The sequence below is a fragment of the Phasianus colchicus genome, chromosome 4, assembly GCF_987193195.1.
Source record: "Phasianus colchicus chromosome 4, bPhaCol1.hap1.1, whole genome shotgun sequence".
NCBI lineage: Eukaryota > Metazoa > Chordata > Aves > Galliformes > Phasianidae > Phasianus > Phasianus colchicus.
The window spans coordinates 8,274,092-8,298,358 of NC_143439.1; the positions used below are offsets into that span (position 1 = coordinate 8,274,092).

Genomic DNA, 24,267 nt, shown 5'->3' on the forward strand with positions numbered 1-24,267 from the left:
CCATGAGGACATCTCACAGATTTCATTTAAGCAAGATATAAGAGTTTGTGCAAATTTTTGTGTACAAAGAGCTTTTGTTATTGTTGTTTTTAGTGCCGGAAATGAAGCTGCTTGTTATCAGTAAACTTCTCAGCAGCTGCCTAGCCAGCAGGCTGCCACGCTTCCTTGTACAGCTACACAGTGCTGTGCACGGTAGGCAAGTCTGGGGGTAGCAAATATGCTTGGAAGAGATCTAATATTCCTGACCAGATCTGATGAGCCTGCCTTTTTTTGTGAAAAGGAATTATAGTGTAGGGTTCAGATGCACAGGAGTGTAATTTTTAAGCTTGATGAGTAGAGGTACAGAATTTCACCGCCCTCACCTGTTCTCTAATTCTCTTGTGTGAATCACAGTCCTCTCTGGAATCAAATGGCAAAGGAAGCTTCAGTTTTTAATTTCTGCCTGTCAGTCACTGGAGCCGAATTGATAACCCATCCACAGGGATTACTTAAGCTACACGTTTCACAGGTAAAGGAAAACTCCCTTTTTGTTTGGTAGCTTCATGGCTGTAATTAACATTTCTATTTAGGTCTAATTATGCTTTTTGTATCTTAGCCATTATGCTAATGGTGTTGTTCAGTAGTATGTGAGATTGCATTCATTATCACTGGTGAATTAAACCTTTATTAAAGAAAAATTCCCCCAGGCCTCATTCTGAAGTTAAGTAATTATTCATTTGGTTTTATCCTGGCAATTAGCTTATATACTGTAGCACTCACGATTGAGTTTCTATACCTCCCTAGATGAGATTAACCCACCATGGTAAATAAATGCCTAACAGCTCCCAGCATATTGTTTTAAGCACATTATTATATAGAGGGAGAAAATAAGATCCATTCAGTAAAAGAGATTTCTAGTTGCTAGCAGGCAATACAGTCAGAAAGAAATTGTGCTGGACATTTGGGGCTCTGTGCAGCAAAAGTAATAACAAACAAGTTTATGAAGCTCTGCAACATAGCAGTTAATTCTTCTTTCAACTGCAATGGTTTCCTAGGACAATATGCTTCCTAACGGATATACGCATTGTACTCGGCTGTGCTCACGTAGTGAATCAAGCCTTCTGTGAGCTTTCAGACATAAATAAATTGCCTGGAGTTGATAGCCTGGCTCCCCATCATGAGAGGGAAAAAATATTGAGGAAGTTCTTATTGGCCCACCTCTACATATTAATTGTTGTAGTCTCACACTATTGAATTCCATACTTTTATGCCTATTCTACAACTAGAACATGGAGAAGTTAGGTGATTTACTAACATTCATACAAGAAGTCATTAATAGCAACAAACTCTGAATATGGTTCTTTTGTGGATTAATCAGACATTTTACTTGCGTTAACAGTTTTTCTTTCTTATTTTTCTTTCTAGCATAAGTTCAGTTTAGGAATCCCTTACAAAATAGAAGAAGTAAACCAAATTTTGTTATGATCCTCCATTAGTAGGCAACCACTGGTCCTGTCTTTAATTACAGCTACAGTTTTTAGAAATATTTTAACATGGAAGCACTGTAAAGGCATTAAACAAATCAGCCAAGCATCCTTGATCCCATATAAGCCTTCAGTGATGGCTCATATATAGTCATTGCATAATGTGAAATCTAACATACTACCACAGTCAGAACATTAATCAACTACCTGAGAGTCTTTCCTCTATAAGTAATTTAGGATTTGACCTTGAATTTGAGTAGCTAGTACATGTGAAATGCAGACATTGCATTCTCTGTCTCTTTGCACAGACAGGTAAAATTAGCAAACATTTATTTCTGATAAGCATCATTTAATCAACTGTATATTTTGGCACTATCTACTGTATACCCACAGGATCTAGGAACCACCTTAAACATCTCCGCTTTCAATTCCAATTGCAAGCAGCTGTCATTAACCTTGTCTCAATATCAAACATATGAAGCACAGCAGACATAAATAAATGAAAAACAATTTTTAAATTGTCACATAATTTTTCCACTGGAGAAAAAGAAAGAGAAAAAGAGGAACGGGAGTCACAGTGACATTTCCTGTTTTTTAATACATCTCATGAAATCATTTCACTTCAGATTGTCAAATCATTTCTGCTTCACTTCATGGAGTTGCTTGTATCTGAGTATCCAGGCTTAAGCACTGTGCAGCTGAAGTTAGGATAAGAGTTCAAATGGAATTCAAGGTCATTAGTAATTCCTATAAAATTATTAAATATAAGTTTAGTTATAGATTGCATAACAAAACAACATAATATTATTTACAGTAGGCATTATTCTACTTTCTGGGAGACTTTTTAGTTGCATAATAAATATTCATGAAGTACTTAAAAATAGTAGTGATAAAGAAGTGCCAAATATTACTGTACTATACTAGACATCGTTACATAATGAATTTCAGTTGTGTACTCTAAGGCTTTCACACAAAGTCATGTTCCAAATTGCATTCATCCAAATGTGTTTTACCTCATGGGCTCAGTGGCAGTGTGGCACAATGACTGGGAAGGTTCAGCTTCCAGGCTTTGTTCTTAATCATTTGCTTTATGGAGTAGCAAACACATCTCCATAGAAAGAAAGCTCTCAGAGAGAAAAAGGAAGTGCATATGTGACTTATTGATCAATCCAAGATGAGTGTTAACTGCTGTTCAGGGGGAATGAAGGAGAAAACATTTCAGCTGAAAAAGTATCTTGTCAAACTGCATTAAGAAAGCTTTTGTATTTAACAGTGTGTCACTTGTTTTGCAGTAAATCTCTTCACTTTAGGAAATCTATTTTTGATTTCCAAAACTACAAAGGAAATGAGACTGTATTATATCCTGCATTATCAGAAATCATATTCTAATTGTAAGGAAAATCCTAAAGACCAAATTCTTTACTAGTATCTATTCAAGTGAAATGCTGCCTGCGTCTTGACCATCCACTGTTGGGATAACATAAGCAATGGCATACCTCAGGGCATCCATTAAAATTATGCAATAAAAAGTAGGTTCCTTCCATGTTAAAATTGACATGATTATTGCCTTTTCATTCATGGCTGCTCAGAGTTTTCCTGAAATGAAAGGTAATGATAGCATAAGGAAAACTATAATTCCAGAATTTTGCTGAAATTGTCTTTTGTTGAATCTTATTGTGGAATATGTTCATTTTTTTCATAACTGTACTTAACAGAAACAGTAAATGTTTGCATTTCAAATCAGACTATCATATAGAAGTAATAGATATTTTAGTAAGAAAACTTTTGAGAGATGTCAGTGTGAATACTCTACCCCTTTCATGATGGTACAGTGGAGAAGATGCTAGAAGGTTTTCACTGGAGTGAAGAGGGTTTCAGTTGAGCAGTTTATTGTCTTTGGTAGATACCCCAGTTGTAAAACTCATGCAAGGTATTTGAAATCATTTTCATTATTGAGGAAGTACAGTAAATGCTGTTTTAAAGCCATAACAAATTGGAGAAGAAAGGATTTGTAATGATGATCAAAGTGAACTGATTTAGTTGATCAGCAGGCAGCAAATTTATCTCCAAGCGGGTCACATGTGCTCAAATGTATCAGAATTACATTAGAACGGTATCTAAAGGCTGTGAAAGAAGTTCAAGTCTAGGTTGATTGCGGCTTTGCATCATCATCTTCAGTGTTGATCACAGCAACAAACAATCACAAAAATAGTCTTTAAATTAGTAGAAACATTTTCTTGCTAAATGAACATATTGTTCATTTTCTCATAGTCCACAAATCCCTGAAGCTACTGTGCAAATTGTACCATGGTCCTACAGAGGCTGATTAGAAAAACACATCTTGCCTTGTATGGACAGTGCACAATGGTTGCCAGTGCTGTTTTCTTAAGGAAATCTGGTCATCTTGGGGAAAGCCTTCAAGTATTTCATAAAAATATGCAAAAAAATATATATTTATGATTGACTACTGGAGAAATACCAGTTTCGTATTTGATACGCTGTTGTCTCATTCATGTCTGAATCACACTGATTCTCTGAAATGTTCAGGAAGGAACTGCTAGTCCATTCACTATTTTCACACTTCCTTATATTTTCAAAATATGGAATTCCTAAAATTATGTATTGGTTGTTTCTTCATTTGGCTACACTTTGCCTTAATACACAGAATGTTTTTGAAGATAACTTAGAAAAAATTGTCCATTTCAAAGAAGTATTCCAGGATACCAGGTAAAGACATCAGAACATGCTGTGCATATGTGCAGAAGGGAATTTTTTTTTTTAATTTTTGGCTGATGCCTGTTCTTTTCCAGATTCCCTTAAAAGGAACTGAAATGGGGCAGAAATAATACCATCCTTGAATCTTAACTGAAGCACGCTTAAATTCTATTGTAATAATGACCAAATTAAACTTTATCTTCAAACTGGAAATGGAATACCTGAAGAAACAGTTAAAATAGCTGGAAATTAGGACAAGCTTTTGTTTACTTTTGACATGTTCAGGTGAAATAAGACTTTAGAATATTCAGAATTAGGAATAGAAAAAATGCAAATAGATTACCCACTAGCAAATGATTAATAATGTTAAAATATTTTAAAAATATTTTTATTACACTGTTACAGTAGGTTGTAGGTCAAAATTAGAACATTCAGTAGGTCAGAATATCAAAGCATATTTTTAAAATTACTTTTGACGTATAAATGTTTTTACTGCACGCAGCACAGTCGTGGCTTGCTGCCAGTCAGACACATTTTCCTTGCTTTATTTACACATTGAGGTCAATGAGATTCCAAGGCAGGATTACTCATTTGTACCTAACAAATTTAGATTTGCCAATGAAATGACCTATGTTATGAGCAGGGTTGTCTTAAACCAAAGATCCCGAGTCTGTGCTATGTGAGTTAAAGGGGTTACTAGTATGAATGGTGATAATAACATCTTTGGTGGACCTGTGCTCTTTAGTTTGTTTAAAAAGTACCAGTTATTATGGTAACATGATATTATAAAAGCAATATTGCTAACAGGAGTAATGTTGTTGGCATTTCAATGATCTCTTTTCCATTTTTGGAACCCTGTCTCATGGTTATCAGTGGTCAAGCATCTTGCACTGCCTGCTTGCTGCCAAGCTGCAAGCTTGGAGTGACTTTGGTGTTTCTTGTATGTTTGTCTTGTCCACATGGGCAATTTTTGTTCCAAGATTAGTCAACACACAATAGGAAATAGAAATTTTAGATCATACTTGTAACTCCCAGTCCCAGGGCTACATCTTAAGAATTCTAAATCCACAAGAACATGCATTTCATGCCTGCATAGCCTAAATGTTATATTTCTAAATGTTTTCATTATGCACTCACAGGATGTATATTGCTTCCCTTTCAATGCTGGGATGAAGTAAAATGTCTGTTAGCCTAGAAGAGAGTAATTATTTAATATAATTTAGTAGCTATGGTCTTTGTCATAGTTAGAGGTTTGTTATTTACTCATCCCAATTGTACAATCAATTGTTCCCATAATCCTCAGCATTAAAGAATAAGGTTTCCATGGTAATCTTAGGTTCTGTAAATGCTTACCATTTCTCTAAATGGGTACTTGAAATAAATAAGTGATCAGCTATCTTGTAGCCAGAATACACTTTATTGGTATAAAAAGCAGAAATATACCTCTGTTATAAAAATAGATTAGTTTGTTCAGACATAATAAGTTCACAATCTGCAGAATCATGACCCTACTGATAGTGTTAACAAAAGCTTGCTCCTTAATTATCTGCATTGCATTCAGCTGCTGTTTCCCTCCTAAACTCAATTATAATTCTAATAGCAGCTGTGCTACCATTGTTTGTTGCAATTCATTTTAAAGAAGTTTGATTGGATGTCATTGGTCTTTTTGACTAAATGTTCAAGGTTCAGAGTATCCACCGCCACTAATAGCCCTCATCTCATCTCAAGATTATACTAATTATTTACATAATTATACATTACACATTATAGAGCTATTATGTATTATTTCTAAATGATAGTTCACCATCAAAGATGTTGAACAAAAGAATATATATAGTTTTATTGTCCTTACACATATTTCAGTATTGGTGAAGATATACTTATTATGCTCTGTTTCTGTGTTAGCCAACAACTGAAGTATCCTTCCAGTACACTGGAAATTTATTAGAGCATTCAAGAGTCTGTATTACTTTCGACAATGACTCTTCATTTATTTTTTTTCTGTACATTTATGTCTGCAATAGGTGAGATAAGCAAATAGGAAGAAAAATGTCCTCTGATGTCCTTCAAGTTTTGTATAGCCCTTCTATGTGACAAATCTTAGTTTGATTTAATGTAATAATTACAACTGCTAGTAGAAATACACTTAATTATTACCTCTTATATAATTGTAGAAAGCCAGCTAGCTCATGTCTGAGGTAATATAAGAATTTATATGATAGGTGAGGTGATCTGTTCTGGAGTAGACAAAAGTAGACAGAAAACTGAGTGTAAATATTGTATGTTAGATTGGGTTCCAGGTATGGAAGTAATTCTATTGACTTTATATCACCACTACAAATACGACTTCGTTTCAGAATAACTCGTACATGCTGGAGAAAAGAAAGCAGGAAAAGAAATAAATAGATAATTTTTGATTATCTTAAGAAAGCATTATCTGTTTAGAGAGAGAGTTCAATTGTGTTATTGTTTGTGGGCAGTTTTATTCCTAAGACTGTGGGAGCCTTAAAATTGATTTAATTATATCTGTCAAAAAGGTAAAGCCATGAATTCCACCTTTCTGTAGCAACCATGATAATGGCCAGCTGCATATTTTTGTTTTTTTTTCCCTCTCTTCTGTTTGTGCTCTCTAATATCTTAAATGTTATATATCTATTAGGAAAAAAAAAAAAAAAAAAAAAAAAACCATAAAAAATAATTCCTCAAAACATTAGAAGAACCCTTTTGAGTTGCAAAGACAAGAAAGAAGTCTGTAACGTGCATATCAGGTGCACTGCATTTGTAAATTGGCCTCTACATACATCCATAATGGATTTCTATTGCACAATCATGTATAAACTTGCATGAAATTGCTGCTCCATTCAATGCACAAGAGATTCACAGTTGATGGTGAAGAAGGTCGCTGTTAATACTCCTCCATTTTCTTGTACAAGCTAAAAGGTATGTGGTTACATATTTAAGGCATTTGAATTTTGCCCACAGCAGCTTCATGAGAGTTTCATTTTGCTGATGGTTCATTTATGTAAAAGTGTTTGCAGAGGTATTTGGTATTTTTGGATGCCTGACTTGGGATCTTGATGACTGATTTGCAAAAATGCTGAGGATTCAGAACTTAGATTTCTGCTGCAGCTTAAAGCTTGTGTTTAAAACAAATAGAATGCAAAACGCTCAGAAAATGAGGTATGACATGTCTAAGATTGGAAGCCTGCAATTTATGGATACTCTTATCTATATTATGTTTTGATTAGATTTTAAAATGTATTTGCATGGCTAGTGATGTGGATAGTCTTGTAAAAGAAATTTCAAAAGAACCTCTCTGCTTGGAAATGTGGTGTTTTAGCATGTTAGGGAAAACGATTAGGCTTCTTCACGCATTTTTGGGTACTTACTTAGCTGTGAAAGTCTGATCCTATGTGCCTTAGCTCCTAAGTAGTAAAAAAGATCACAAATAAAACCTGTTCCTCCGTTAGTTTCTTGCAAAAGTAAATTTGTTAGCATCTAGGAACATTTGATAACTCTCGTGATGAGTCTCATGGAAAAGCTCACAATGAAACCACTTATTCTATCTTTGGTTCAGAATGTGAGTACTGTATGGTAATCAGGTCCTGGAATAATGCACTGAAAAAGGTGAACACTGTGATCCTGATGCAGTGAAGCCAACAGGGCTCATGTGGATCATGGAATTAAGGACCGTATCATAGAGCACCTGCAAAAGGGAACATAATGCTTAGCTATTTGACTTTGCAACCTTACTAATCACATCTGAATGCAGTTGTTACATATATAATATTCTATAAAATTTTGTTTGAGAATCATTTGAGAAAATACATGTAACAAACTTATAAGTCTGCCACCTATTATTAATATAGCAATCCTAAACTGAAGGCAATACAAGCTTTATTGCACCTCAGGTTGTCATGTATCTATATTAAATGAGTAATTAATGCATTTCTTTTTTTTTTTTTTTTTTGAGAATTAGCTAGCAAATACTTACAATTGAAATCCTCTGGAAAACAAATATGAATCTGGATAATGAGACAAGTCTGCAGTGTTGATGAAAATAAATGTAGAGTTTATTCTAACACAGCTTCAAAAGCACAATCCATTTAGAGTCATTTTGTATATCTGTTCCAACTATCTCATTGTATAGGATATGAAAATGTATTTTAGAGTTATGCATGGCATTTCACATTGAATGAAAGCTTAATCATTGTTTAAGATTTAAAGACTTAAAGTGTAATTTTGTAAGGAAAAAAAATCCACATTTTGAGCGTGAAGTCTAACACCTCCCACATTCCCCCCCTCTTTTCTTAAAAACATAAAGTATTACAATTTGGAGCTGGGCTACACAAATTCTGTGGATTTCCTTGGATTTAAGTTCCAATGCACTAAATAAATTGTTGGATTTGGGCCTTTCATCCCATGACTACTTATTAAAAAAAAAAAAAAAAAAAAAGAAATGCTCCAAAAGTAATGCCTTCAATTTTATTATGTTGTCCCATGATGTTAGAGGTGGATGGCGGTGGTATGGAAGTAGAGGCTGAACCATCCCAGAAATATGCCATGCCGTTTGTTGCCATGTGACAGATAGCAGTAGAGGAGCAGTCTGACAAAAGGGCGGCTGATGTGCAGTGTGAAATACCAGATATGGATTACATTCTTACCTTTAAAACCAATATCACATAGAATAGCTGCAGCTGCTAGTGAAAAATAGCAATACCCTATACTGAATTGCAATCACAGTTCAAAAGATTTAGGTGAATATTCAGAAATAAACCTAATTATGTTAGGAAAAAAAAAAGATCTCATTTTCTAATATCAAAGGTATAACATATTAAGCAAAACTAAAATCTGAAGTGAGAAAACTATGAAAGTAAAAGAAGCACATAACAATAGGTACATTTTTACAAATACTTCACTGCATTTTTCAAAAGGCACGCAGCCATAATGGTAGACAAACCAAGCATGTGTTCTTTCCTTTATTGCATTTTTGGTCATTCTAATCGGCTCTAAACATTCTAGATTTTTATTTTCTCTTATGTTAAAAAGAACTATTATTATTATTCTCTAATATTAAAAATAAGTCATAAGCATGAATGACCCCTACACTTTTCAGCTATTTTCTTTGAGTACCCAAGAGCTAAAAAGTGATGTTTTCAAAATGAATCTTAACAACTTGGAAATTTCTGAATAGCAGTAAGGAAAAATGTAAATAAAACATGCTGAATCTGACTTTTATAGGCATATTATACAGACCTGATTCCAGCAGTGAAAATAGTTTTTATTGCATAGAATTACAGAGTGAATGCTTTAATTCTTCCAAAGAGAATGCTCGGTCACTCTTTGTAGTATGGACTAAAAGATGTCCAGTTAGCATCAGCGTAAGGCTATCTAATTGCATTCATCAATAACTTCCCTTTATCTGTGTTCCTTCTGGTTTGTGACCTTACTTGTGCCTCAGTTGCTTTTGAGAAGTGCAGAAATATTGTTTCTTCCAGCAGTATGCAAAATTATATGCCATATGCTTTCCCCATCCTCTAGAATTTTTTTTTTTTGAACCTAGTGATGCATTTCCAAAAAGACTAACTTAATCTTTATCAAAATACTTTAGGGCTACATTGAGAAGGGAAATATTTCGTGTGTATCTTTCTTGATAATCCAGCCTGTTCTAAGAGTTTCTGTGTTTTTTGGTTTCTAGTTTCCATGTCCTTTGGGGAAAAAAGAGAAATCTATTATTATCATGTGATTTTCAACATGAGAAACTGTTAGTAAGTGGCAGGGAAATGATCTAAAACACTGCAAATGGAAACCTGGCAATTTTTTCTTAAACTGTTTTTGTAACTGATGAGTTTGTAGACTCAAGTGTGATAGACCTATGTTCCATCTCATTATATGTTGTAAGTCTTTTTTAGTATACTTTGCATGTAATTTAAAGCTTACTATTTGACAAATTCAGTCTAATTTTGAAAAATGAATGGTATGAAGGGGCATTGCCAAAATAGTTTTTCTGCCCAAGTATTGGAAAACAGTGAGAGGGTACAGGATTGTTTGTACTGAAGTCTGATACAAGTTGACTGTTGCTAATTGTTGGCACAAATGGAAGTGTCTGTGGCAGACTGGTTGTACAATGGGGTTGAATGGTAGCATAGAACTAAGCAGGAGGCCTGTGTTCAACAATATTTATATCATAGGTGTACATCTTTTTCAGTTCCTAATTATACTATTTATTACCCACCTTTCAGTATGCTTTGGCAACAATTTGGAATTTGACCAATTCACTAGCTAACTAGGCAACTTGAATTTGAATTCTTTGTTCAGTAGTTCCCCATTGGGCTGGTGGGATTTTTTTATCCCGTAAAGATAGGTAGTATGGTTTGTCATTTCCCAGCTCTGGAACCTTGGCTGTTCTACATTAGTTCTGAAGAACAACAACCAGTGGTTCCAACACTATTTCTGCAAGTTCCATTAGCTCATCAGGATGAATTCCATCTGATTTCTGTAAATTTTCTTTCGTTGCAGTGACAGTATTGCTCATTAAAAAGTCAGTTACCATATTGCTTAAGAAAACCCTGATAAACCTATTCTATCAGATATTTTAGACAGAAGGCTGAGAATGTGTGTATTGGTGTCTGGATGGCAAGTGAGAGCCGGATTTATGATGGACAGCTGAACTGCTGGTTCTAGGAGATAGAAATGTAAAACATCACAATACCAACAGGTGAATTGATTGGTTCATCTGACACAGACGAATGATCTTTATAAACAAAAAACAAATAATCTTATTTAAAACCAGAATGATAACAGAAAATCTAGTTTTAAGATGCTGTTAATCATCAGGAAAGGTCTACTTGATTATAAACCTGAACCTTCCCTAGTATATCTGCTTGATTAGTCCTGCAGCTTATGTTCAAGCCAAGTTTTAATGAACTTTACCATCCTTTCTCCTTGTCATGAGTTCTGGATGTTTAATTATGATACCATAGATCAATGATCCTTGCATTTATTTTTCTACACTATATCACTCGATGACATAACTCTGAAATGCTTTTTTAGCAGTTTTGCCCTTCAACTGTAAACTGTGATTCTGTACTTCTTCATTAATGATCTTGGAGTGCTTACATAACTCCTTAAGAGAAAATAATAAATGTAAAATAGTTCCATTAATTTAAGAGCAGGGACATTCTATTTAGACTCCCCTTTTCCTTGCTCAAGGAGTACAGCATTTTTCATTTTGATAAATGATTTGCCTTGTTATAACTTTTTAAACTAATGGATATAGAAAAAAGGTGTTAAATAAAAATGGTATGACAAAAAAATGTGACAATCACTTTATTTTACATGGAAATGAATGTAACACAAAGTGATTTTATTGAACTGTAACAGAAAAACACGGAAAGTTCACTGCTGAGTTGGCCTTGAAATTTATTGTAATACAGATCCCTTCATGTACAGATGGAGTTTCAGATATGACCCAAATGGTAAATTACCAGGACTGTTAACAATACCATACTGTGAGACATTTGGCTCATTGCACTTTTCTGAAGGATATGACAGGTAATCTAACTGTGAGCATCAGTATCTGCATCCTGGAAATAAGTTGCATTTGGTGTTAACCAGAAAGAAAACTAACTTCTTCTCCATAGTCAAACAAGCTTCTAAAGAGGCTATTCTAATTGCTGCTACAAAAAAAAAAAATATATATATATATATATATATATATAATATTCAGAAATCTGCATTGTTTTAGCTGTTTCTGCAGCCAGGAACCAGGCTACAGTTTCCAAGAAAGTGAGCTCTCCATATATGAGCTCCTTTATCTCATGAGGACTCATATCTCCTGAATGCAGTGTTTGGTACACGCACAAGACACACTTGTAGGATTGAACCTTTTCAAGTCAGAATTCTTCCACTTTTTCAAACGTATTATAATCAATTGTTGTTGAAGATCTATGTCAAAACAGAGATAAGAATCTCTGAAATCCTCTTTCTTTCTGTTTTTTACTAGGGTACCATTAGTAAGTATTGCTTTTTGCCGTGTAATTTTCTGGTCTAACTTAAGATGTGCTACAGTTTGTGATCAATAAACATCTTCCATTAAGCTTTACATGCCTGTGAGAATTTTTGTTATGCTTATCGCTGGGGTCTACTCAGAGCCATTTGTTTAGTTAGTGTCATAGAATATATCTATGTATTACAGTAGTTGATGGATTAGAACAATAGTTAATTGTATTTTTCCAAACTGGCATCTTTCTCCTGGCTTTTACTCATATCCTGTAGCTGCACAACCAATAAATCTGCATACATCTCAACCTTTTTGCCTTGCGGAAGTCCATAGTTTCATGCTGATATGTTCAAAGTAATAAAAATAAATATATCATAGATGTTATTATTGTGGGTGCCAATTGCATATAAGTATCCGGGAAAATATGTTGATTGTTATCCTTTTTCTCTTCTGCAGCTTCTGCTACTGCTGTAAGAAACATCAAAAAGCATCAAGCAGTTGAAATGGCTTTCACAATGTTTCCTCCTCTTGGTGCAAAAGTGAAGAATGTAATTACAGTGCCACTACCATGGCTGCATCCTCTCATGGATGGAAGAGATGGATCCAAGAGATCAGGTAAAAATTTCACCCTCTCAGAAGGTTATGAACATAGTGAAAGGCATGATAGTGTTGTACCTTCTGCATCACCGAGTAAAATCCCTGATTTTCAGTTTGCAACACAAAATCTGCTGAGTAAGCAACGAAGCATAACACTTAATTTGCAACATTTTTTTTTTTCTGTGTATCACTGTTATAAAAAGAATGTTCAGTTGTCATATTTTTGAAAGTTTAAATTCAGGCCAAAGCTGATTTTCTGCCACTTTTGCCTTTGAAGGCAAATAAAGCAGGCAGACATTCACAAGTAAATGAATCTAGATGCACAGAAAGAATCCACAACACCTGTGTAGATGATGGAGATGAAAATATTAGAATGTACCTCTCTGGGCTGTGCTAATGGTAGGGCTACAGTGCACTGAAAAGTCTAAACAGGTGTACTTAGAGTGCCTCAGAGCAAGAAAGGGTCAATGACTGCAATGAGGAATTTTGTGAAAAAGAGGACAGCAAAAGTGGAAAAAAACAAACCTCACAATTAAAAACCCCCACAGAACTAAGAGTTATATAGCAGGCTGTTTATTTTTGGTTCCTTAATCTTGGAGTAAGGAGAGTTTGCTTCATAACAAACTTGGAGCCAGAGAAATTATCAGACTAAAGTTCTAAATAGTAAATATCCATGTTTCATACTTCTTCAGGCCTTTCCCCTTATTTTTATACGTAATAGAAGCCAAGCTGTATGTTAGAAACCGAAGGAAAGGATCTTGTTGGTTCTTCCTGTGCATTTATGGGAATTCCCCATGGTATATTTAGGTTCTGCCCATTGCTAGGCCCCAAGACAGCACTCTGTATCTTACACAGATAAGTGGAATTTAAGAGCTCTGACAGGAAAAGTGTCCAGCTCTGCAAGCACAGTTTATTTTCAAAATGTGTATGTAAATCAGAAAATAGGTGGAGAGAAGAAATAAGTGCAGAAGGAGAAGAATGTGAGCCACCCCTTGACCAGACAAAGTTCAGTGTTTTTGCACTGGAAAAGGAGCATCGGGTTGGAATTAAAACAGTTGTGCTCATCCTTGATGTTTTAATAAGACGGTGTCTTTCTCCTGTCATTTATCATAAGGTTCTCTATTGCAACTGCTGTGAAAAAATTGTAATTCAAAACAAAGCAAACCAACAATATTATAACTAAAAAAACTTTTAGTGTCTCAAACTTCAACTGGTAGGACTAACTAAACTAACTCTGATTTTCTATCTGTATTTCTGTCTGTGTTTTCATAAGTAATAATTCATGACTCTGATAACTATAAGGATTTGATTGAGAATGAAATATAGAAGGTTTTTTTTTTTTTTAACCTTTACAAGTATTTTTAAGGCAAACCTACAAAAGCTTTTCCCATTTCTGTAGTTTCATTAACACTTGAACTGGCATTGAAAAATGCTAAATTATACTTTCTTTGAGCCCTATCCCTGTCTGCTGTAAATGGGCATAAATTAATTGATTTTTAATACAGAAAAGCTGGTTTACACTTGGAGACAGATGCCGTTTGTGTGAGATTATCAAAGTCTGTCATGACCTAAAGTATTTAAATGTTCTCATGTTAGTCAGTATTCTAGATAATGACTTCTTTTTTGAAGCACTCATTCAGTTCCTTGGTAGCATATTGGTTTTTTTCAGATTTTGATTGTAATGCAGACGAGAATAGTAGAAGAGACAAAAATAGATCTTTGAGTGAGATTATGATCTATATGGTAAGATCTACCTCTGCAGGGTTTTTTTACTCCATGATCAGTGTATTGCATCTTCTTGAATTACAGCAGTTATTAAACTGGTTGGCAAGAGAGATGCAGTAGCTGCCTTGAGAAGAGATTAGTTTATTGAGGGGAGACTTTCTGCATCTCAGAGACTCCTCTACCATTAAGTGTTTTAGTTCTGGATAGCACTTCAAATTTATTGTTTTTTACCATTAATGCTTATAAAAACTGTAAGATTCATACACCCCTTTTAGTTACTGCGTCTGTTTCCGTGTTCTCTGAGATACGTCATGCTCTTGGCAGGTTACTGAGAAGCAGTGAACTTCACCACTTCACCCACTTCCCAACTCATCTGTACGCAGGGCTTTTGCTCTCTGGATAAAATCTAATCTGAGAGAAATAATCCCTGAACTGTGATTGTATTAAATTCAAATATAGAAGTTCCCATAGGCATATATTTACACTATGTATGTAAATTGCAGATTCTAGTGCAGTGTACTGTGAATTTCTAATCTAAGTATAAAAATTCTACATATGCTTAAATAAGCAGAAATTAAGCTTTTAAACACTTTTTGAAATGCAATAGTTTTGTTCATATCATAGATATACAAGGCATGTTTTTGTAACACTTCTGCACTTATATCAACTACTATTGCTCCTACATTTCCAGTAAGTAGTGTGCTAACATCTCTTTTAAGGATGAGTAATCTTTACTGTATTTTTTAAGTGGAAAATGGAAGATAATACTCATTTCCCCTTGGAAAAATAACTATATAAAAATGCATCTTCCCACTCAATTTATTTGCCAGCTTTTGTATTCAGATTGCTTCACTGATTAAAAAGTCACGGCATCAAGGTTTAATTCAAATTCAATTTTGTCACTGCAGTAAGTTTTTCAAGCATTTCAGCTTTCCATATATCCCAATTTCAATATATGAGAATAGGATAATATTTCAAACTCACTTTTCTGAATTGCTTTTAGGTGGAAAGAAGCTCCTTATTTAAATAATGGTATGGATGATTGAGCGTTACTTTCATTTTGCTTTGTGAACAATTTGAACTAAATACTAAGCAGTGTTATACTGTTAATGGTGACATAGTCAGCTTTTCTCTTTGAGGCCTCTGGTACAACATTTCCTTTAAAGGAAGGACAGGTTTTTTTTTACTTTATCTGTTACAAAAGTCTTATTCCTCTATGAAACAAAGACAGCATGGTGGTTGTTGCATTGTTTTTGTTTGTATGTTTGCTTGGTTGTTTATTTTTAATGAAGTAAAATTTTTTTTCAATGTTTTATTGCAGTAAGGAAGCAATACCATAAAAAAATTAACACTACTGTGCTTTCTTGAATATAACTTTAAAATACCAACATTGATAGCATACCAGTGGGCTTAGTGTGGATGATTTCAGTGGCTCAATAAGATTGTAAAGGGTTTTTGAAGAAAGCCTTTTCCTTGAAAAGCTGATTTAGAAACTTAGTGTTTACCTCCACAGTCTCAAGGAGTAAATGGGACCCTTCAGTGGTAGTTCAGATCAGTCCCTTCCATACCACATTCTCATGTATGCCCAGAGCAGCTTGTTTAGTCATTGCTAGTATTGTTACGAGTGTAAGGAGTCTCTGCTAGGGATGCTTTCCTGGCAATGTTCAGATCTGTCAACTCCTTTCACTGCTAGACAGATATGATAAGAAGGCCCTGAAAATACCATATCCTACCAATTGGAAGTGCTATAATATTGTGTCCTGTACTTCAGAAGAATCTTTGCAAATGTGGACTCAGCAGTTCCATGGGACAGAAAGAAACAGGGAGGAAGGAAGGCAAAATGGAAGGCTGAAGCACTCATGCTTCAGAGGGTAGAATGATTATTCTACTACCTGAGCAAGGGGAGGATATGGCAGGTGTTTAAATGTCTGTATGTAGTGCATATTGGCTCTTTCTTTTAGCTTTGATGTGATTTTCCCAGTTTAATTTACATGGCATAGCTTCGAAAATAAAGAGAGATGATACTGCAAAGCTATCATGGCAAGCTTTTCATATGGTGTCAGTTTGGGGTAAAGGAACAAAAAGTTCTATTAATATCTTTCTAGCATTAATCTCTGCAAGATGTCATGAAGAACAGAATTAGAGCAATATGTGGTCTTTGCCATCTTTGACTGTTGTGACTCAAAGAAACTTTTGATCACTTTAAAAGAAAATTCAACATCTAAAAAGCACATGAACAAGTAGAATTTCCACAACAATCCAGTTCCTCATTTACATCCCAACAGGGTCAATTTTCAATACATTTCACATAAGAATGAATACACTGTTCTCACGATTGTTTGTGAATATAGTTCCCCATATCCCATGCTGTAAACATTCCCCACAGTGTTAGATCCATGCTGTGACCAACAATATATGCCCAGTGGGCTAGGCTAGCAATGTCTACTATATGTTTATATTTTTTGCTTGCATTTCTGCAAAGCTGCTTCTTCCATTGCCTTAGTCTGGCAGTATGTGTGTTGCTATAGTTTGGGGGATTGTAAAGCTGTCTGTAAAAGCCATATGGGAATTCAGCCCTTGGCCTCACAAATGAAAGATCAAGCGCTATACTGCAATGCCTTTATTTTGCAAATACTTATAGGGTATTTAATAGGACAGGAAAGCTACTCATCAACATAAGGTTCTGTAGAAGCTTTACATAATGTGGTGGCTTCTTGTCTCATTCAAGGAGATAATTGTAGCTTTTTTGCTGCATGGCGTTTCACATTATAGCAAATCTTATTTAGCTCTGTTAGTTATCAAAAGAATCTGAAGTAAAATTCAGCCTAAAAATTCTTTAAAAATCCTGAAAATAACAGCTTGACTCCTCAGAAAAGAAGAATTTTATTTTATGACATGAAAAAATAGATTATTTGAAATTTCTTTAGAAGAAGGCAAAAGAGAGATATCAGATCCTTTCCAGCCCATTTTATATACGAATCTGTATTTTTAATGTGGCATTTGGATTGTTGATCATTTAATAATGAAATACATCTAGTAACTTTAAAAAAGCCAACTCTGGTGTAATTTTGTTTTTAAGAGGTTCTAGGAGTGGTTTCAGTTTTCAAAAATTTCATCTATTGCATTTCAGAGTCAGAGTTTAAAATCTATTTGACCTATATGCATGTTTGTGACTAATCAATTAAATCTCAAGGTTCTATTTCTGTTTCCTGATTTGATTAAGTAGACCCTCTGAAACACAAACAACAGCATGTGACGACTGCATATTGACTTTCAAATAGGCTTTGCATTATGGTCATCGGAAAGTCTGCTTAAAAGATACGGAGAGAAGCCCGAGATAGAATTACAGAAAAATCTACAAGGTACTCAAATTATTCACAAAGTCAAGCTTGAACCATTTTGAAGTATGATGGGATTATCCAGAATCCATGAAATGCAGATACAGGATAATTTCTAAACTGTTCTGCATCTACGGAATTAAACTGATATTTCACAAATGTAAGGCATAATTCACTGTAGATTCTGAGGACTGATTTTAGTACAGCACTTCTCTTTCAGGTTTTGAATACAAGTGCAATATAATGTGTCTGTTAAAAACAAGTTTTACAAGTAATTTTATTATGTGAGGTAGAATTGAATATGTACACATATAAACAAATATCATTGTAGATATATAACTATTAATGTTTATTGCACTGAATAATAGACAAGGAGCAGAAATGGATTTGGGAAACATTTTTATTTTAGTCATCATCCTTTCTTTCTTTCTGTACTTTCTGAGTAAAAGATGTCAGTATTTTTCAATGATTCTTGTTAGTTTCAAATTTCCCTCAGTGTATTTGAAATACAAATTTCAAACCTTTCAAAATAGAAGAGAAAAAAATTTAATCACCCTGTCACTTTCATTGTGAACCAACGTAAATTTTGAAAATATCAAAGACAGCAGCCAAAAATATTTGGTCTTATATTAAATACTATTTATCTGGATTGTCATTAGCTGCTTATCATGACACAAGATATAATTCTTTCTAAGGAATTAAAATGAGGATAGTATCATAAAAAAAATATTTCTTTGCAGTTATATTATTAGATGGAGTTTGTTTTACTCATGTGTCTTAGTAGGCTAAGAACGTGAGTCTTAATTAGAATACAGAATCAAGTTAGCCTTTGTTAGAGAGTTTATAAACCCAAAGGTGTCCTAAATGACTGCGAGGATCTTATAAAAAGATCATAAATAATTCCAGTGTGAACCTAACTAGAATTCTACTCTTAAACTAGGAATTCAAATTTCTCCGAAAAATTGCTGATGATTTTGTGGCAGAACAATAAGTCCAACTCTGCAAATGCTCTGGAGATATTCTGTGTCCCAACAGTTAGATGCAGAAATCTGTCCTATAAAAAATTAGTGAAAATAATTTTTGCTTGAAAATAAACCATGATAGGTAGTTTCAGTTTCAGAAATATAGCTTTAAGTTCATTTCCCAAACAGGAAGGACTTGCCCAATGCATTAAAAATATGTATGTTTTATCATATATCTTACCTACACTTTGAGAGTCCACTTGAATGATGGTTTCATTACTCATATAAAATAATAGAATGCATGCAATTCTTCATGAAGAATGGGTAGAATAGGAAGATCGTCTTATACTTTAGTCTCTGTGCTAAAAGAATACATGTGAAAGGAAATTTTAAGTCAAAATTTTGGCAATTAATGGCATAGGTTAACAATCAATGGTTCAACTGATTTGCTAACATTTTTCCCTGTCCAAGGTAGACAGCAGAAGAAATTGTAAAAGACACTTAGATTTGACTTCCATGGTTGCATTATTGCAACTTTGATTTCAGAGGACCATAATTGCCTCAAAGAGACAAGTGAACTGTATTACATGTACAGCAAATATACACAGACTTACAATTTTAGTGAATTCAAAGCTTTGGAATTCCACAGCAAAAAGCAAACAAACAAAAAAACCCAACAACCTGTAGTTCACATTCTTTTGGGAATTATGTAAGAACAATCCTAAAATCAAATCCATTAGAAAACAAAACTGTAATGTTACAGATGAAGACCATGATATTCAGAATGGTGAATCTGAATAATAGATCTTATTTTCTATTTACAATTACTGTTTCCCCTTCCCATATATGCATAGGGAGATATCTTGTTATTTTCCTGCAGTGTTAACAAAGGGAGTCTTGTATGACGTGCCTGAGAGGCTTTTTGTTTTTTAAAACAGTCTTTTAATTAATTGAAGACAAATATAGCTTTATGTGTAAAGTCAAAGAAATTCAGTAGTTAAATCTGTGATTCATGCTTGCAGTCTTTTAGAATGTGAAATCCATTGGCAGGATTTCTAAAATCCTTTAAGTCAGTTATATTTCATGAAACTAGAAATTCTTTAAATCTGACTTCCTTGGCTCTTGAAATATATTTACTGTTTGTTATTACACATTTATATTCTTTTTGCCTTCTCTGTTTATTGTACCACTTTTCATAAATGTTTATGTTGTTTTCCTGTAATGTTTGATAATTAAGTTGTTTAAAAATATACAAAATATTTAGTGAATAACTTGTATTTGAAATAAGTGAAGACTACACACTGTAATCCTGCTAAAATATCTAGTTGTTTGCTTTTAAATCCTATAGGCAAAGCATTACTTTTGTCTGTTTTACTTTATGCCAATGAAGATTTTGAACACAAAAGGAATTCGTTTGCTGAATATCTTCTACATCCCAGTTTCTAGTGTTTGTAGCTATTATCAGGCTTTCAATCACAAAAAGAAATGCTGAAGCTGTTGCTTAGCAAACTCCTTAATTAACAGGAAGGACATTTCAGAGGGTTTTATTTGAAGCATGAAACTTGAACCAGTGATCTTAGTGTTCTGATTGGTTGAGTTCCTGATGATATCTCAGTAATACCTGGTGCATGTGACAAATTGTCCATAGAAAGATAGGAAGCTGCACACCTGCAGTTATTTTCATTGCTACATCACATAAAGCCAGGCCCTGGGATTAATAGGCATACAGGTTAATAAGACACTGTCCATAGTATAAGAATGTGCTAAGCATTAGCGAGTTTCTAGTCAAAATATTAAGAAAATAGAATTTCATTTATTTGAGGATTTTTTTCCCCTAGAGCCATTGCTGCTGGACTTATTCCTGTATTGCATTTGTTCCCTTGAATAGTCTCTAGCAAGTACCATATTTAATAAAAAATATTAACTGTCTTGACTAACATGCTACAGTAATGTAGTGACAAAGTTTTAATATTTGCTAGCCTGTTTTCTTTTGGTTATCCTGAAAATGGTGTCTGTAAGCCCTCTTGGAAGCTCCAAGGACTACTGTGAACAGGTGAGACATTATCTTTCCAGGAAATACCAGCTTGATATCTGGAAGCAGATATGGTTTTCCCCAACTCGGTTTGGGTCTATCTTCTAACTTAACAGGACCTGTAAGTAGCCAAACAGATGGTGACATAGCTAGTAAGCTCAAGGTATATTCTGACAATACTGCCAGCTAGTAAACAGGAAACTATCACTTTTGCATTGGTGGTCTTATAATGGTAACCTTTTAGAGCAAGAAAAAGTATTAAAAGTTTCCGATTAGAAAATTAAATCAGCCATCTTCATAGAAATTTGCACACAGCTATGTGTACTGAACCATTATGTTGTGCAACAGCTGATGTATCTGGTATTTAGAATGCTTCTCAGGGAAGAGATTATTTAAACCTCAATGTCATGTGCATCTTAAATGGAGAATACATAAATCTGTATCTGTTTTGACCTTTGATGTTAGGTCCACAGCAGGGATTGAGCCTTAATTGATGTGTAATTATTTCCTTCCACAGATTGATTTTCACTCACTTTTCACTCAAGCATGGCTCCATGAATGCAGATTTTCAAGGGCTACGAACTTTTTCTCCAGTTCCTGATACTCTTTCAGTTACTTTTACAGTGATACATTACTTAGTTCCTTGGAGAGAAGAGGGGAAGGAAAAGAAGAAAAGGGAAGGAGTGTTCAGATATGAATTTTTTTGCTTGCTCTAAGTCTTACTATCTCTCTTCAGTCTTCCCTGATTTGAGAGTGAACCATCTGTTCCTCTCACCTTCCAATTTTTCCAAGCAGTTGGTCCAGCTTTTATAAAGCAATAATTTTATTCTCAACATGATGATTCCTCATCTGAAACTTGCATGGCTAAGGATTCTCAGCTAACACTCAGATTTCATTGTTGCTCCAGACAGTTCTTTGTGTATGTTACTGCAAACTCTGTACCATACAGCAAGTATTTTTTTGTCGTGCTGACTCCAGGTTATGTCCAACTCCTGGTTCAGATCACATCACTTAGAAAGTAGAAAATCACTTTTGTATTTACATTAGAGTGCATGGAAGAAAAAGAGATTTAAATCCAAGGCAGCTGTTCTAGCACCATTAGTATGTAGGAGCAACAACAGAGAGATCAGATTTGTGAAAGTAAAGAGATCTTTGCATTCCAATCACATGAAAGGCAGATGGGCTGTTTGGGTTAGCTGAACTAAATCCTGTGGGAGTGTGGGAAGCTGAGCTATATTGTAGATGTGCTGATGTCTTTTGGGGGAATTAATCAGGCATCTGCAATCACAGAGGATCCCCTGTCTTTGAGGGCAGTGCAATTCTAACATGAAAAGAGGAGAATAGCCTATTTATGTCTACGGAGAGGGTGCACAGACCTGCTAGAGTAAAAAGTTTGTTTCCTGTGGCTACTTGCAAGAGCTTCCTCAAAAGAAAGATCATCTGTAAGAGATATTACTTGGTTCCTGCACTTCCTCCTGAAATGCTATGGCTTTCACTCAGCAAAAACGAGGAGACCAGCTTAACATTAACTTCCTTGGTCAAGCATGTCAATCTCAACATGAAGATTTAGCCCTTTGTACGTTTATCTTTAAGTTAAAAAAAAAAAAAAAAAAAAATAGTCCTCTGTCCTCTTAGCTCATGACAACTTTGTTATATCTACCTATTCTGTGTGAGATCTTGTCCTGGAGATTTAGTGCATGCAAAAAGCCATGAGCAATCGGCAGCCAGTATTTAAACCTTAGTCCTGCATATTCAACCCAATATTCAATGAGGTTATTTGTCATAGGAGCACAAAGTGAATTTGACTAGATAAATTATTTGCCAAGCTTCACTTTTAAAAAAAAGCAGTCATTTTAAGCTGTATGAAGTAATACTCTGGTATACCTCGTTGAATGGTTTATTATGCCAGTCAGCAATGTGTGTTGCCAGGAGTGTAGAATGTTTGTGTAGATAACAGACAGATTGACTGACTGACTGACTGACCATCCAGCCAATCAACTTTATTTGCCTTAGATTCAAGGAAGAAGAATTACTGGCAAGTTAAAAACTCTTGGATAACAAGGTTTAAAATAAAAATGATGGTACAACTTCTAACAATAGCATTGTGAATGGAGACATTGTCATTCTGAATGGAGATCTGCTTGACTCAAATTGAATAACAATGCTGTTTTTCTTCATTAAGACCATTAAAATCTGTAAAGCTATGGGACCTGGGTAGACATAAAGGTTTTAAAAAGCAATGAGGAGAGACTAATGCTCATTGCTGCGTACTTACTTGAAGAGCCCAATTAAGTAAAAGTTTGTGCTAATTTGAGCTCTCCAAAAAATCTGAGCAGAACAGCTTCATCTTTGCTATTGCATTGGTTCAGAAAACAAAACCACATTTTTTTTCTCAGTATCATCATATAAATATTAATTCTGTCTAGAGAGCAAAAATGATTTTTACTATTGTAGCTGGAGATAAACGTATTTGTATATAACATCAAAAGATAAAAATTCACCAAGATTCATTCTCTGTGCCTCGCTGTGCTGTTCCAGTGGAGTGTCTCTGGGAATATTGCAGTTTCCTATTGTTTTTTGGAAGTACTAATATTAGCATGAAATGTGGTAAGAATTATTTAAGAACCTAATTGCATGCTCTCTATCTGGCATTTGAATTTTGCATCTTCAGAATTAATCTTTTCAGAGTGCTTTATTTAGTTTCTGTTAATACCCTGTAATTTAATAATTGTAGTGGCAGGCTGAGAAGAATATGGAACAAGGAAAGATTTGCATATTTCTTTGATTCATTTGGTTGCTATAGGCTCTGACCTTTTTTTTTTTTTTCTAGTCTGTTCTTAAATAGCAGTTTTGCTAAGGCTGAAGTGAACACCACAGTGCATGGGGGGATTGGATAGGGACATGGTTCATCCTTTATTCCACTGATTTGTCATGTGACTAAAGGAAGTCTGAATCAGTCAACCAAAGCTCTGCAAAGCAGTATTGACTATGTAATTCTTGATTAAATCTTGCTTTCAATGTAGAAATCAGCCTGAGAAAAAGAAAATCTAAACTAATTCTTACCACGAAACCAGAAAAAGATGGCTTTTTCTGTTGCCCTATGACTACAGTGAAAACACATCTGAAAAAAATTGTGGCTGTGACTTCATGTTTGAGTTTTTGCCTATTAAAACATATTACTGCAGGCCTCTGTTTTTTGCCCTTGTAACCTGAGTAAAAAAATGGCATACTAGAAAGAAATCTTCTGGAAAGATTGGCTAATGGCTATGTAAACAGCAAATGCTTGCCGCATATGGGCATTAGGAGGTTTTATTGCGAAGATTCAGTGACTACTGTGAGCAGGGTAGAGCTCTGAAATATGGCAGCAAGACAGCTCTTTTGGATGAGGCTTCGAAGTCGTTTGTCGAAGTCTTTGGGACTAGAAGTTTTGGGA

At 34.6% G+C, this 24,267-nt stretch overlaps 1 protein-coding gene across 12 annotated transcripts in view; it reads left to right on the top strand.

Annotated features, from left to right (window-relative positions):
• IQCM (IQ motif containing M) overlaps positions 1-24,267 on the top strand; it is a 176,195-nt gene that overhangs the window by 141,200 nt on the left and 10,728 nt on the right. For all 12 annotated transcript variants that reach the window (XM_090138543.1, XM_090138540.1, XM_090138541.1 and 9 more), the window contains one exon: positions 12,637-12,795. In XM_090138543.1, the coding sequence (XP_089994669.1) occupies positions 12,637-12,795 (159 nt within the window). The remainder of the gene's footprint in view (positions 1-12,636; positions 12,796-24,267) is intronic.